This window comes from Salmo trutta, chromosome 7 (assembly GCF_901001165.1).
Source record: "Salmo trutta chromosome 7, fSalTru1.1, whole genome shotgun sequence".
In the NCBI taxonomy this organism is placed as follows: domain Eukaryota; kingdom Metazoa; phylum Chordata; class Actinopteri; order Salmoniformes; family Salmonidae; genus Salmo; species Salmo trutta.
In genome coordinates this window covers 2,161,434-2,178,702 of record NC_042963.1, presented here as the reverse complement: position 1 = coordinate 2,178,702, position 17,269 = coordinate 2,161,434, and the positions used below count along the sequence as shown (strand labels likewise).

At 43.3% G+C, this 17,269-nt stretch overlaps 1 protein-coding gene across 2 annotated transcripts in view; it reads left to right on the top strand.

Annotated features, from left to right (window-relative positions):
• The window catches only part of LOC115196728 (semaphorin-4B), a 91,117-nt gene that overhangs the window by 58,910 nt on the left and 14,938 nt on the right, over positions 1–17,269 (top strand). For both annotated transcript variants that reach the window (XM_029757599.1, XM_029757598.1), the window contains exons 3-8: positions 5,424–5,584; positions 6,346–6,408; positions 6,985–7,083; positions 8,058–8,169; positions 8,517–8,633; positions 8,990–9,147. In XM_029757599.1, coding sequence (XP_029613459.1) covers positions 5,424–5,584; positions 6,346–6,408; positions 6,985–7,083; positions 8,058–8,169; positions 8,517–8,633; positions 8,990–9,147 — 710 coding nt within the window. The remainder of the gene's footprint in view (positions 1–5,423; positions 5,585–6,345; positions 6,409–6,984; positions 7,084–8,057; positions 8,170–8,516; positions 8,634–8,989; positions 9,148–17,269) is intronic.

The following is a 17,269-nucleotide window of genomic DNA, read 5'->3' as shown; positions in this document are numbered from 1 at the left end:
ATAGAAGTCTCTTCATGATTCCCTCCACAGGAGAATCTAGGGCATGTCTCTAGACAGACGCCTGGAAATGGTGCATCAGACGTCCCCTTCAAGATTGTTTTATAGCATTCTACTTGATTTCAGTGAAGAGGGATGAGATTGTTTCCAGGTCATCTGCTGGTATGGCAGGCACCAAATGAATGGCTGTTTGAACAACAATAGGGAGCTGTCACGTATTTTAATATATTTGCTCAAATAATGCAGGTCCTGAGTAGGAGAAAGGGTGATGATTTGAGTCATGGGAAAAGCGTTCATTATGTTGAAATATAATGTTTTTCTCCTCCCTCTTTTCACCACTCAAGGCCTCTGTTAGGATACTGGTTTTGTTGTTAGATTTCTCAAACATACATAAACAGAATCTGGCCCTATTTAAAAGTGGTTCAGTCTGCTTGGCATTGTTCCAGTGCCATCCAGTGATGTGTACTGGAGATATACGGCTTGCCAGTGGCCATCACTGTTTCCCTCTAGGTCTACATCATTTAAGTAAACAAGAACAACATGTGTCTCTAATAAGGAATGCAAACTTCAAACCCCTTACCCCACAGCTGAGAAAGCCGATACCCCTTCACAGGAGAGGCCATTTAGTGAATCAGGCTGTTGTAGTTGGATGCCCTACAAAATGAAGCACTTTGATCTCCCTGACTGAAGGACAGATTACTCCACATTTGCCTTTTAGATGGGATGTTCTGTGCTTCTAATTAACTTTGTGCTGTTGGAACTCGGAGCCGTTGGGAAATCCGCTGCAACAAATGTAGACTAGGGTTCCCTAAAAGCCCACATCATTAATTTGCCCCTAAATGGATTAGTGAACAAGGCAGGGTGGATATTACAATCCATTTAGCAGTGTCATTTGCAAAAATGACATTTAATTACATAATGATGCTAATGATCTCACATTGCTTACAGCTGCCCGTGGTTGAGCCCCCCTCCCACTGCACCTTATTGTGTTTTCTGCTGAAGGAGCACTGGTGTGTCCGTGTGGTGTGTCTGTGTGGTTTGGTGTGTGGGGTCAAACAGGAGATGCTCCCAGCACACAAAGCTGCTCTCTCTGAGGGGGTGGGATGGATGGATGGATGGATGGATGGGGGCCTGGGAATAGCGATAGGGTGAGAGAGCTGGCACACTCAGACAGGAAGAGAAAGGTGTGACTGGCAGCTGTGTCAGGCAGAGGCTGTGTCTTTCAGTCAGAGTCAGCAGGTTAAATAGGACTGTGTTGAATGTACTGTCTGTGAAACGGAGACTGGGATCTGTGATAGGATAGAATGTTGTCCCTTAACTGAGTCTATCTAAATTAATGTTCAAAACAGTGACAAACCCTGCAGTGATAGTAGAAAACAGTGTTGTGATCCTTTTAACAACATCTGTCAATGCAGTTCAATCAATCAATCAGTCAAATGTATTTATAAAGCCCTTCTTACATCAGCTGATGTCACAAAGTGCTGTACAGAAACCCAGCCTAAAATCCAAAACAGCAAGCAATGCAGGTGTAGAAGCACGGTGGCTAGGAAAAACTCCCTAGAAAGAACGGGACCTAGGAAGAAACCTAGAGAGGAACTGGCTGCCTGGCTGAGATAATAACAGAACATGGCCAAGATGTTCAAATGTTCATAGATGACCAGACACTGTGACCCCGTCCGACGATACCCCCGGACAGGACCAAACAGGCAGGATATAACCCAACACACTTTGCCAAGCCACAGCCCCCACACCACTAGAGGGATATCTTCAACCACCAACTTACCATCCCGAGACAAGGCCGAGTATAGCCCACGAAGATCTCCCCCACGGCACGAACCCAGACAGGAAGATGACGTCAGTGACTCAACCCACTCAAGTGACGCACCCCTCCTAGGGACGGCATGGAAGAGCACCAGTACGCCAGTGGCTCAGCCCCCGTAATAGGGTTAGAGGCAGAGAATCCCAGTGGAGAGAGGGGAACCGGCCAGGCAGAAACAGCAAGGGTGGTTCGTTGCTCCAGTGCCTTTCCGTTCACCTTCACACTCCTGGGCCAGACTACACTCAATCATAGGACCTACTGAAGAGATGAGTCTTCAATAAAGACTTAAAGGTCGAGACCGAGTCTGCGTCTCTCACATGGATAGGCAGACCATTCCATAAAAATGGAGCTCTATAGGAGAAAGCCCTGCCTCCAGCTGTTTGCTTAGAAATTCTAGGGACAGTAAGGAGGCCTGCGTCTTATGACTGTAGCGTACCTGTAGGTATGTACGGCAGGACCAAATCGGAAAGATGGAAAGATAGGTAGGAGCAAGCCCATGTAATGTTTTGTAGGTTAGCAGTAAAACCTTTAAATCAGCCCTAGCCTTAAACAGGAAGCCAGCATAGAGAGGAGGGCACTGGAGTAATATGATCAACTTTTTTGCTTTTGCACACGTTGTTTGCCTAGATAGCTATGTCTCCTCTCCAACAAAAGTGTATTGCTATTTGCTAGTTTCCGCTGTTTGACTAAATGAGATGTCTCTTTGATAAAAGCAGTGTGTTGCTATGGGTTGCCGGGGGCAGGACTGCAGGGTAGGGGGAGGGGTAAGGTGCTCAACAAGGCGAGGGTAAACTAGTTATGATATGTTGTGCCTCTTCACTCATTACAACGTTCCCACTTGCCTGCCCTCCCTAACACCCTCTCCCCCTGTAGCTACGGCAGACACCCCCGTCTCTCCACATCTAACACCCTCTCCCCCTGTAGCTACTGCAGACACCCCCGTCTCTCCACATCTAACACCCTCTCCCCCTGTAGCTACGGCAGACACCCCCGTCTCTCCACATCTAACACCCTCTCCCACCGGAAGCTACGGCAGACACCCCCGTCTCTCCACATCTAACACCCTCTCCCCCTGTAGCTACGGCAGACACCCCCGTCTCTCCACATCTAACACCCTCTCCCCCTGTAGCTACGGCAGACACCCCCGTCTCTCCACATCTAACACCCTCTCCCCCTGTAGCTACGGCAGACACCCCCGTCTCTCCACATCTAACACCCTCTCCCCCTGTAGCTACGGCAGACACCCCCGTCTCTCCACATCTAACACCCTCTCCCCCTGTAGCTACGGCAGACACCCCCCTCTCTCCACATCTAACACCCTCTCCCCCTGTAGCTACGGCAGACACCCCCCTCTCTCCACATCTCCAACAGACACTAGCCGCTCTTGAGTGCTTCTGCTTCCTCTGAACACTAAACAGGTCAGGGCTCTTCTCTTCCCAGATTACACTACAGCACAGCGTTTCCATGGCTGCCTGCGTTGTCATGGGAGTCAACCTCAGATGCTCTAACAACAATGGAGTGGAGTTTGTCTGAAAGAGACTATGGTGTCTGTCTGACTGTCTGTGGAGGGACCTGTCTGTCTGTGGAGGGCCCTGTAATGGAGACCTGGGGGAGACGGTCTAGAGACTGACTGAAAGACTGACTGACCAGCAACTATTCCAGTTTACTATTGGGGTTTGTAGTCCCAGGGCTATAAATTATATTTTGTCCCTTTGAGATCAGCAATCAAGTTATCTTTTGCTCCTAAACGATGCAATTGTAATAGCATCTTCAAACAGAATCCTTAACTGCAGCACCAGTACATTCTGGCAGACAGACTCTTCTGATTAATAAGGCACTAATCCTGTCATTGGAGTGTAAATACACTTTTTGTCTCTCCCACTTCTAACTGGTTTTCAGTACAATATATATTTATTATATATTGTATTATATCTTTATCTGATATATTTGTCTTTCTTTGTCTTGATCATTTTTGTTCCAGATGAACGGATGTTATTTAGCACTCTTCACAGATGCACTTCTTCTTCCAAAAGCCTCACATTCCATATGTTACAGTTTCCTGGAAACGTGTTGAATTGCTGAAATCTGTGATACATTTTAATAGGTACATTTACTTGGATCAGTCCATATTATTATCTTGGATTTAAGAGCAATGATTTTGGTTTGTTCCAAGGATAATTCATCAATCATTCATCAATAATCATTTTCTTCAGGGCACACAGATCCTTGTAATATTGACCACAATGTTATGGAATGGGCAGACATGGAGTGTAAATGGACAACCATGTTGAGTATTGGTAGGCTATACAACGCTGTATGCAAACCTCATCACTGCAGCATGATACAATGGAAATAGAAACCTGACTAATGACTGGCTGAAATTATGAAAATAAATGATCACACTACTAAACCCAGATGGATTCCCTTAATGGTACACAATTACCCGCCTCATTGTGTCTCCCTCAGCAGTGTTTAGAGAATATGACAGTGGTGGTCTGACTCAAGAGAGAAATTGTATAGATATCCTCCTCTGTGGAAATCCCTCTAAGCCCTTGTTTTGGTTCAAGCTCCAGCCTTTGTCTTTGCATGGGTAAATCACCGTTAAATTTGCTCAAAGCTCTGAGGAAAGAGAGGAGAGAAGGAGGAGAGAGGGAAGGAAAGGACGGGAGAGGTGAGGAAAGGAGGCGAGAGAGAAGGAAGATGAAGGAAAGGAGAGAGAGGAAATGGCTTACTAGCATGAAGCAGCACTATACTGATCAAATATGATCAAATATTAAAATGTGTTTCTGTATTGAAAGGTAGAGGTAGGACTACTGTATCTTCTCTGATAAGATAAAACTATAAATCTTGCGTTGGGAATGTATAGCATAGACTCAGTAGTTCATGTCGAGTCTGCAAATGTATTGATTGGAATGTATTTAAATCTTTAGTTGACTCATAATCCATAAGACAGTGATGTCTTCAGAGAATCACTTAGTAGGCATTCATATACAGTACCATATGTTTTCATGACAAAATGTACTCCATGTTGTTTATGTTGGACTGGCCAGCTCAGAAGACCTCCACTCTGCAACAATGTGCTGAATGTGGAGCTTTAGGCTTAGAGAGAGAGAGTCAATGATGTGACATGTGGCTGCAGGCTGCAGGCAGAGGGTGGGCTTTTGAAGGGGTGTCAGGATAGTGAGAAAAATAGGGAGCTGGCTTTCGCTCTCTTTCTGCAGCCCTCTCCAGAGGTGATGAGAGAGGGTGACAGGCCTGGAGGCTGAACACACACACACACACTCCTCCAGCTGCTGCTTCCTGTGGTTGGATCATTTTTATTCCTTATTATGAGCTCAGGAGGCCAGGCTCTGTCCATCTCTCCTATTGTAGCTCCCCTGTAGTGATGGAGTCAGCAGAAAGAGAGCCTGCTAGGCCAGACAATGTTGTTGTCATGGGAGCAGAGAGCACATGTATACATAAACAAAATAACGCATACATTATTACCATTTTGATGTAAAATTCTTGTCCAGGCAAATCTGTTAATGCTTTCTAGGGGCTCATATTGCAGTAGAACGTTCAGTTTGTTAATATTTCTTCTCCTCTTTCTGTTTTTTTCTCTCCTCAGATGCAAATGAGAGATCAGCCAAGAGATTCTCTGTGGATGGGGTCTTCAATTATACCTCTCTGCTCCTCAGCAGGGAAGATAACATGCTCTATGTTGGAGCACGAGAGGAGCTCTTCGCCCTCAACCTCTCTGATATCAGCAGAGTCAAGCTACAACGTAATGTAAGTGGGCACGAGTGTGTGTCTGTGTGTTTTGAGAGACATTCAAGAGGTAGCCTATTTTTCATAAGTCATGGATATTAGACATAGTCACAATTGACACTATTTCTGTGCAATAAAAAAGTTTCATCTGGGAGTATGCTTGAAAATGAATAATCCATCTGCATAATGAAATGAGTATCAACATGGCATATGAATGGCACCTGTTAATAATGACCTGGAGGTGGTTTGAGACTTGACCTTCCGCCTGGCCACCACCTCAGCTCACCACAGTAAGTCTAAACATAGTGCAAATCAAAGTAGACACAACAACCCAGCGGCCCTAGCTGAACTATTGAAACGTATTTGTAGTGTTTCTAGAGGTGGTATGTAATACCCTTGGCTCTCAGATACACTTCCCAACAGTGTTGTATTGTACTGTTTCTCTGTGTGCGTGCTTGTGTGCATGAACAGTAAGGGTGAGGATGTGTGGAATTATATAATGTACATGGTTGGTGTATGACATCTTGTGTTCACTGCTCTTTTTGACAATGTTCTACAGTAATATATATATATATGCCATTTAGCAGACGCTTTTATCCAAAGCATCTTACAGTCATGCGTGTGCAGATTTTACGTATGATTAGTCCCGGGAATCAAACCCACTATCCTGACGTTGCAAGCGTCATGCTCTACCAACTAAGCTACAGAGGACCACAGCTGTGTTCTTTACAGCTCTGTGCTGTGTCTTTGTAATGTATGTTGACACTTCTCCTCTCCTCTAGCTGACATGGAGCACACATGAGAGGAAGAGAGATGAGTGCAGTTTCAAAGGCAAAGACCTACAGGTGAGTACATTGCGCTGTATTTGTGGAACTCCAGTGGCAATGTTTACACTTCCATGCCAGTTCTCAAGCTCGTTTTGTGCCGTAGTACTGAAAATGAACTGTCAGTAGCAATGGAATTTTCCATTTAAGTTGTACATTTCCATTCAGCAGTGATGGCCTGCGTACGTTTTTTATAGCCAGACAAATTGCTATGCATCCCATCTAAGCAACCCCTCTGTGATTGTAGAGAAAACTCCATACTGTGGGAAGTACAGTATATTATCAGATGTTAATATTGTATGATTGATTCCTGGTTTGATTGAAGGGTTGGGGGACAAAGGCTCATAGACCAGGATCTTGAAGAAGACATCAATCAGTGTTCTGTGTGAGACAGTCACTCAGACATTTGGGACACTGCTAGCAACAGGCCTCCCAGGCTATTTGAAAGCAATTAATTCTGGTAATGTGGAAATATGCTTGGAGGGTCACCCAATGAGCTACTCCACTCAACTTGAGGAACTTTCCCTCGAGAATGGTTTGTGGGAACCTATGAGTCATATTAACGATGCTCTCGCCTCTCCTGTGTCTTTAATGCAGACTGATTGCTTCAATTACATCAAGATTTTACTGCGTGTGAACAGTACCCATCTATACGTGTGTGGAACCTACGCCTTCAGTCCAATCTGTGCGTACATAGTAAGTGTGTGTTTGATTTCTTAGCATACAGCATAAAGTTCCACCATGCCTGTGTGCTGTAGAGAGAACCACCATGCCTGTGTGCTGTAGAGAGAACCACCATGCCTGTGTGCTGTAGAGAGATGTAATTAGTCATGTAATTCACTCTGTCAATCAAGGTACAGCTTTTCTTCTCTATTTTACAGTATTTCCCCCTGGAGACTGCATTTTATTTATCCTCAAATCATTGTATTCCAATTATACCCTTTACAGATGTTTAGTGAGCATGAGTGGCTCTGAGTTGTATGAAGACGTTTTAGAACACACACATTTGAAAGGAAGTGCATCTTTAAATGTGTTCGGCTGATGGAGCAGACAGGTCTCTGAGGCCATGCAGAATAACATTGACATTTCCATTTAGAAATATTGACAGTCAAAGAACATCTCAAATCCCCTCTGCAATAATTCAATATGGGAGAGAAAACATTAAGGGAGGAGGGAAAGTCTCTTGGCAGAACTTTAGGTTGTGAACCAGGATTCCTGAGCGTCTCCTCCTCCCAAGTCTCCCTTCTTATCAAAACCACTGAGTCTCAGCCCACACAGAGAGATATACAGTACTTTATACAGACAGTCATGTCCATCCCTTCTCTAAGCAGCCCTCCTCATCTTCCCTATCACCAGATCATTTCTAAATGGAATCATATAATAACATTTACTTAAATAGAGATACTGTTTATCAAGTGTGTCTTTATAGCATTGGGTAGTAACAAGCCTTTTCTGCATTGTGACCACACAATGTGACAAAACCACGTTTCGAAAATCACCCTGGTTTGAACCACCCCAAAGGGACCAGCTGCAACCAACCAGTGTTTCCCTCCCCATCATTTGGGCCATAGTGCAGTAGAGAGCACTGGAAAGAAGGCAGTGGTCAGTGTAGATTACAGCCCTACATTTCCTCAAGTCTCTCTCTCTCTCTCTCTGTCCGTCCTCTCCAGAACACAGCTGACTTCACTCTGGTGAGGAGCCAGACTGGGGAGATAGTGACAGAGGACGGACGCGGCCGCTGCCCTTTCAACCCTGAGTACAAGTCCACTGCCATCATGGCTGGTAGGTTCACTATAGGGGTCACTTATTTACTGTCAGGGAAATATGTTTGGCTTCCATAAGACTGAGTACACAATACATACTGTACACAATACATACTGTACACAATACAATATATACATAAACATAATAGACAACACACTGTTGACATACTTAATTATAGATTCATCGGTGATAAAGCTGGAATGTATATCTTACAAGAGTTCATTCTTGTGTGTTCCATACTGTAAACATATTAGGAGACAACACTTTGATTTTAGATTCAAGGGTTTGTTATGAGTGACACAGAGGCTCCTTGTCTCCTGGTCCAGATATTGTTTGTCTTCATCTTATTCTTCCTTACATTATAGATGGAGAGCTGTATGCTGGGACGGTCAGTAATTTCCAAGGAAATGAACCTATTATTTACAAGAGCCTGGGCCAAGGCGCTGCCCTAAAAACAGAAAACTCCTTGAACTGGCTTCAGGGTAAGTTCAGGTCTTCAGGCAGCTAGCTATCTTGTAGCTGCTTCATGCCATGTTCTAGTGTTTGTATACATAGCTGATAAGATAAACATGGATAAACAGTTTTCCCCTAAACATATGCAATCAGTATTTGAAGACCTCAGGCTGGACATGATAAATTAAAATGACCATAGCTCTGAAGAAATATAGGTGTTCCCATGGTATTTTGTCAATTTCAACATGCAGAAATGATCAGAATTCCTGTTACAAAGTTACTGAATCACCAGAAGACGTTGTGAATGTAAAAGGCATGTCCATGTCCTAGAATACATGGTTCTAGGTTGACATTTCACCCTGTGGTTTCTTTGTTGTTCCTCCAGACCCAGCCTTTGTGGGCTCTGCCTACATTCAGGAGAGCCTGCCCAAAGGCAACCCAGTGGGCGACGACGATAAGATTTACTTCTTCTTCAGCGAAGCGGGAAAGGAGTTTGAATTCTTTGACAACACCATTGTATCGCGCATCGCTCGCGTGTGTAAGGTGAGTGACGCTTCAACGGAGATGGCCTATCTAAAGAGTGTTTTTTCCCCTTGAGCAAGGCTCTCCAGCAACGCCACCCATCTTCACCTCCCCCACCCATTTCCACTCACTTTATTGGAAGCTATCAGAGCGGGAGAAGGGTGTGTCAGTTTATGTGTGTGTGCGTACTTCTGTGTGGTGTGTTCATGTGTGTGTGAGGTGAGGGATGTAAGGGTGGGAGGGAGTCGTTGTGTTCACAGGTTTGTCTGGGAGGGACACAGGGGCTTGTGTTACAGAAAACCATTCCTGTGAGTTCCCTCTGTTTGGGCCCTTCTCTCCACATCTCCTCCTCCACTCCACTCTTATCACATTTCAGCGATCATTAACATTCAGCCAGGATTCACAGCAGACCTAAAATGGCTTCTCCTTTTCCACTTTTTTTCCTACACCAACCTGCAGACAAAGGTGTGTTGTACTGGAGGAAGCTCTGCAGGATAGACACTAGCTGGCACAGCCACAAAGTCATAAAATCTAACCTTAACCACACTGCTAACCTTATGCCTAACCCTAACATTAAATTAACAAAAAGCTATTTTTATTTTTTATGAATTTTTACGATATAGCCGATTTTGATTTTGTCGCTGGCCCATCTAGTGGAAATCGCTCAGCTCGGCCTCCAGGACAAGATTCATCCCAATAAACGTCAACCTGCTCATTAGATAGATGCACTACAAGCAGCTGAAATATTTAATTTCATTTTCTAGTATTTTAACCTAAAAGGAATGGTTTCCAATCAGTCTAAACATGAACCTTATCTATTCTCTGTGACCGAGAATCTCCCCTCAATTTGACAGCATGGTCATGGCCTCTTCTTTATCACAGCTATAGTATGGCCAATCCATCCAAAGAAAGTGTGACATACTAGATGACAGTTTTATAGTATCCACCCCTCCATCCAGGCTTTGCATTTCCAGCAGTCAATCTTCAGGAAAAGCTGGCTGCTGATGTGTGTCTTGTAACAGTGCATTTCTTAGCTTTTTCATTTTATGAAGAGATAAGCAGTCCTGCCAGAGTGGACAGAGTGAGGGACATACAGTGAAGGGAGGAGTCCAAGGCTCCTGCAGACAGCACCTTCTCATCCTTCAAATAGCAAACAAGCGTAATGAATCTACCAACGCCCATTATCAAATTTAATTAGAAAATATTAACCATGTGGATACGTGAAATAGAGCTCTGCTTTGGGGCCAGCTCACAAGTCATTTTCAATTGCATCTGTGCCTTTTAAATGTCATTTCCTCCTTCACCACACGTGCACTAAACTAATTTAAGCAGAGGAATGTTTTTTTTGCACTTTAAGAGGCTCCATACATTGCAGTTCCAATGGAGGGATATTTTTACTCGTTTATATTTTTCAAACAGGTAGCAGACAGGCTGAGACAGCTCATAGTAATAGAATTTTGACGACTCAAGGTGCCTATCCATTCCAGGCTCTGCAGGCTGCAAGCTGAAAGGCTTCTCTACAGTAACTGTCTATCTGCAGGTGTTTGTCTTGACACTGAGTGACATTCAAATGGACACCAGTCAGTCTGCCACTGTCAGAGTGAGGCTGCAGGACACACCCTTCCTTCTCCTCTGAAAGAAAACACAGGGTGGTGGTGGGCAGGTCAGCTGTCAATCACAGGGTAGGTTTGAACTCCGAGTACAGAGTATCTTAGCTCCTGGTTTTTCTAATCTTCACCCCATACAAGCCACTATAGTGTGTATGTTAGGGAGTTCCCCTTTAAAAGCTTTAGGTTTGGGTGGTGCAATATCTGTTGGTGAAACTGTAGACAGTGTACCAGGGACTTTTTATAAACTAGGGTACCAGTGAGGATTTCCTACAATGTACAACTTGTTACAGCTGTTGATGAGTCCATTGATAATAATTTGTTCATGTCATTACATTAAGATATAAGGAGGGATCGTAGTTATTATACTCAATACAATTCAAGAGTTGATTTAATACCTATGTTTAACCCTTTATCTTGGTTGGTCATGGTTCTTGATGAAATCATGTGACATAAATACTTACTTTTCTGACCTTGCATTTATGGCAGTGTAAGTTGTCATTATATTAAGCATTAATCAGTTAAATTAGACGTTGAACTTGAACCCTTTAAGAATCCTGGATCTAGCTGTCGGACAGTTTTTGTATAGAGAAATGCTGTGTAACTACGTAACATCAAATAAAATGTTATTTATATAGCCCTTCTTACATCAGCTGATATCTCAAAGAAACCCAGCCTAAAACCCCAAACAGCAAGCAATGCAGGTGTAGAAGCACGGTGGCTAGGAAAAACTCCCTAGAAAGGCCAAAACCTAGGAAGAAACCTAGAGAGGAACCAGGCTATGAGGGGTGGCCAGTCCTCTTCTGGCTGTGCTGGGTGGAGATTATAACAGAACATGGCCAAGATGTTCAAATGTTCATAAATTACCAGCATGGTCAAATAATAATAATCACAGTTGTCGAGGGTGCAACAAGTCAGCACCTCAGGAGTAAATGTCAGATGGCTTTTCATAGCCGATCATTCAGTGTATCTCTACCGCTCCTGCTGTCTCTAGAGAGTTGAAAACAGCAGGTCTGGGACAGGTAGCACGTCCGGTGAACAGGTCAGGGTTCCATAGCCGCAGGCAGAACAGTTGAAACTGGAGCAGCAGCACGGCCAGGTGGACTGGGGACAGCAAGGAGTCATCATGTCAGGTAGTCCTGAGGCATGGTCCTAGGGCTCAGGTCCTCCGAGAGAGAGAAAGAAAGAAAGAGAGAAAGAGAGAATTAGAGAGAGCATACTTAAATTCACACAGGACACCGGATAAGACAGGAGAAATACTCCAGATATAACAGACTGACCCTAGCCCCCCGACACATGAACTACTGCAGCATAAATACTGGAGGCTGAGACAGGAGGGGTCAGGAGACACTGTGGCCCCATACGACGATACCCCTGGACAGGGCCAAACAGGAAGGATATAACCCCACCCACTTTGCCAAAGCACAGCCCCCACACCACTAGAGGGATATCTTCAACCACCAACTTACCATCCTGAGACAAGGCCGAGTATAGCCCACAAAGATCTCCGCCACGGCACAACCCAAGGGGGGGCGCCAACCCAGACAGGAAGACCACGTCAGTGACTCAACCCACTCAAGTGACGCACCCCTCCTAGGGACGGCATGGAAGAACGCCAATAAGCCAGTGACTCAGCCCCTGTAATAGGGTTAGAAGCAGAGAATCCCAGTGGAGAGAGGGGAACCGGCCAGGCAGAGACAGCAAGGGCGGTTCGTTGTTCCAGAGCCTTTCTGTTCACCTTCACACTCCTGGGCCAGACTACACTCAATCATAGGACCCACTGAGGAGATGAGTCTTCAGTAAAGACTTAAAGGTTGAGACCAAGTTTGCATCTCTCACATGGGTAGGCAGACTCTTCCATAAAAATGGAGCTCTATAGGAGAAAGCCCTGCCTCCAGCTGTTTGCTTAGAAATTCTAGGGACAATTAGGAGGCCTGCGTCTTGTGACCATAGCGTACGTGTAGGTATGTACGGCAGGACCAAATCGGAAAGATAGGTAGGAGCAAGCCCATGTAATGCTTTGTAGGTTAGCAGTAAAACCTTGAAATCAGCCCTTGCCTTAACAGGAAGCCAGCGTAGGGAGGCTAACACTGGAGTAAGATGATCAAATTTTTGGGTTCTAGTCAGGATTCTAGCAGCTGTATTTAGCACTAACTGAAGTTTATTTGGTGCTTTATCCGGGTAGTCGGAAAGTAGAGCATTGCAGTAGTCCAACCAAGAAGTAACAAAAGCATGGATTAATTTTTCTGCATCATTTTTGGACAGAAAGTTTTTGGACAGAAAGTTTTTGCAATGTTACGTAGATGGAAAAAAGCTGCCCTTGAAACAGTCTTGACATGTTCTTCAAAAGAGAGATCAGGGTCCAGAGTAACGCCGAGGTCCTTCACAGTTTTATTTGAAACGACTGTACAACCATCAAGATTAATTGTCAGATTTAACAGAAGATCTCTTTGTTTCTTGGGACCTAAAACAAGCATCTCTGATTTGTCCGAGTTTAAAAGTTGAACGTTTGCAGCCATCCACTTCCTTATGTCTGAAACACAGGTTTCTAGCGAGGGCAATTTTGGGGCTTCACCATGTTTCATTGAAATGTACAGCTGTGTGTCATCCGCATGGCAGTGAAATGTAACATTATGTTTTCGAATGACATCATTTCGTGTATCCTTATGTTACGGGGTGAAAACTGTTTTCATGAGCACACAAATCCAAAATATTGTATGACTTGCAAGATGGAATGCTTCTAACAGAAAGAGTCACCTTACCTTGATACTGAAAACCTAAATCAATACTGTCATTAATGTGGTTCTTCAATAATTATGCATAATACTTGTTGGATGCGTATTTGGTGTCCAGCTAATTAGTTATGTCTTGATAGTTTCATACATCATCATCTGATCCAGGAAGGAATTTTCCAAATGTTTCACGTTTCATGCTCTATTTTCAGCTGGCATTAATGCGACCCTAGTGTCAAACGCACATTAATTTGCAATTTTGTCATGTAACAACTGGCGCACTGGCATTTTTCCGCCCTAACGCCAGGTTCAGCAATTTACCTGTTTAACAGCTCGCTTGAGCTCAGATGGGCGGGGTAGAAATATTTGAGTCCTTAAAGTCCTTAAAAATATGATCCAAAGTGCAAATTTCAGGCAGCCCTGAAAGGGATGTTTAAGACCAACCAAAAAATTATTTTATTTTATTTAACCTTTATTTAACTTCTATGGGCTAGGTGGGACGCAACAAAATGTCATAATTCAACTTTCTCAAACATGCAAATATTTTACACCATTTTAAAGATAAACTTCTCGTTAATCTAACCACATTGTCCGATTTCAAAAAGGCTTTACAGCGAAAGCAAAACATTAGATTATGTTAGGAGAGTACATAGACAAAAATAATCACACAGCCATTTTCCAAGCAAGGACATGTGTCAATAAAACCCAAAACACAGCTAAATGAAGCACTAACCTTTGACGATCTTCATCAGATGACACTCCTAGGACATTATGTTACACAATACATGTATGTTTTGTTCGATAAAGTTCATATTTATATCCAAAAACAGCATTCTACATTGGCGCGTGATATTCAGAAAATGTATTCCCACCAAAACGTCTGGTGAATGTGCACATCAATTTACAAAAATACTAATCATAAACGTTGACAAAATATATAACAATTATTTTAAGAATTATAGATAGACTACCCCTGGATGCAACCGCTGTGTCAGATTTTTAAATAGCTTTACGGAGAAAGCACATTTTTCAATATTCTGAGTACATAGCTCAGCCATCACGCTGAGCTATTCAGACACCCGCCAAGTTCGGGGCAACCTAAACTAAGAATTAGTATTAGAAATATTCTCTTACCTTTGCTGATCTTTGTCAGAATGCACTCCCAGGACTGCTACTTCCACAAGAAATGTTGTATTTGTTCGAAATAATTCATATTTCTGTACAAATACCTCCGTTTTGTTCATGCGAAAAGTCAAAATGTTCCATTACCGTACTTAGAAGCATGTCAAACGCTGTTTAAAATCAATCTTTATGGTATTTTTAATGTAGAATTGCGATAATATTCCAACCGGACAATAGCATATTCATTCAAGAAGAAAAAGAAGGAAAGGCGTGCTCGCGTGACCGTGCATATCCAATCCCTTTGTTGGGTATGAATTTTTCTCAGGTTTTTGCCTCCCATATGAGTTCTGTTATACTCACAGACACCATTCAAACAGCTTCAGAAACTTCAGAGTGTTTTCTATCCAAATCTACTAATAATATGCATATTCTAGTTTCTGGGCCAGAGTAGTAACCTGTTTAAATTGGGTACGTTTTTCATCCGGCCGGGAAAATACTGCCCCCTAGCCCAGACAGGTTAACTAGGCAAGTCAGAACAAATTCTTATTTACAATGACGGCCTACCAAAAGGCAAAAGGCCTCCTGCAGGGACAGGGACTGGGATAAAAAAATAGCTAAAAAAATAGAATATAGGACACTACATAAAGAGAGACCTAAGACAACAACACAGCATGGCAGCAACACATGACGACACAGCATGGTAGCAACACCACATGACAACAACATGGTAGCAACACCACATTACAACAACATGATAGCAACACAACATGGCAGCAGCACAAAACATGGTACAAACATTATTGGGCACAGACAACAGAACAAAGGGCAAGGTAGATACAACAATACATCACACAAGCAGCCACAACTGTCCGTAAGAGTGTCCATGATTGAGTCTTTGAATGAAGAGATTGAGATAAAACTGTCCAGTTTGAGTGTTTGTTGCAGCTCGTTCCAGTCGCTAGTCATGTGGCCCGAGTCTGGGCCGCCTTAGGCAGTATTACTTATGGCTAGGATGCGGGGATTGGACTCGGGATGATTCTGGTGTGAGTTATCTGGCCCAAATGTATTACTTGGGGCTCAGGCCGATTGGGGAGACTCTCTGGCAGATGATTACACAGGCCTCTTTATATAATAAACATTTTATTATTTATTTTCCCATATTTTGTCATTGTTTCTGTGATCAAAAAATACAATTAACATTTAAATGACATTTTTTAAGAGTCCTGCGTAGTATTTTTGTCACGCCCTGACCATAGAGAGCCCTTGGTTCTCTATGGTATAGTAGGTCAGGGCGTGACTGGGGGTGTTCTATGTTGTTTATTTCTATGTTGGTGTGCTTGGTATGGTTTCCAATCAGAGGCAGCTGTTTAGCGTTGTCTCTGATTGGGGATCATATTTAGGCAGCCATTTCCACACTGTGTTTTGTGGAATCTTGTTTATGTGTAGGTGCCTATTTGTACTTCACTGTCGTCGCAGTTCGTTTGATCATTTATTGTTTTTGTATTTTGCTGAAGTTTCACGTTATAATAAAGATGTGGAACGCTACTCACGCTGCACCTTGGTCCGAGTATGCTTCCAGTTCGTACGACGAGTGTGACAATTTTAGTATTTTCATAATTTGTGCAAGGCAATTGTTAAGCATTAAACATTTTGTAGATGGAGCCTCCCGAGTGCTGCAGTGGTCTATATGGGGCTTTGGCTTTTTTTTTGTCCTGCCCAATGCAATTGCGAAGTAGTCAAGACTGTCGATAAATGGATTGGCTCCTGAGAAATCATAATCATTAAAGCTTTATTAAAATATAACATTTTTGAGGAGTAAAACAGTGAGCTGACGTTCCCTTTTTATGTATGCATCGTAGGCAGGCCTACATAATTTTAGCCATGCAGGTCCCATTTTGGACATGCTTAAAACCCCCTCCATGATGGAGGCTACGTGTCCATGCACATCATGAAACGAGCGATGAGATCCTTGGTGAATAACGTTGAACCTCGTATTTAGAAGTGATGTGTAAAAATGGCTTGTTTTCCGTTTCATATGTTCAAAACACAAGCCCTCCCTTAGGCCTACTATTTTTTATTTTTTATTTTATTTAACCTTTATTTAACCAGGTAGGCCAATTGAGAACAAGTTCTCATTTACAACTGCGTCCTGGCCAAGATAAAGCAAAGCAGTGCAACAAAAACAACACAGAGTTGCACATGGGATAAACAAACGTACAGTCAATAACACAATAGAAAATCTGTATACAGTGTGCAAATTAAGGAGGTAAGGCAATAAATAGGCCACAGTGGCGAAATAATTACAATTTAGCAATAAACACTGGAGTGAAAGATGTGCAGATGAGGATGTGCAAGTAGAGATACTGGTGTGCAAAAGAGCAGAAAAAACAAATATGGGGATGAGGTAGGTAGTAGGTTGGATGGGCTATTTACAGATGGGCTGTGTACAGCTGCAGCGATCGGAAAGCTGCTCTGACAGCTGATGCTTAAAGTTAATGAGGGAGATATAAGTCTCCAACTTCAGTGATTTTTGCAATTCATTCCAGTCATTGGCAGCAGAGAACTGGAAGGAGAGGTGGCCAAAGTAGGTGTTGGCTTTCGGGATGACCAGTGAAATATGCCTGCTGGAGCGTGTGCTACGGGTGGGTGTTGCTATGATGACCAGTGAGCTGAGATAAGGTG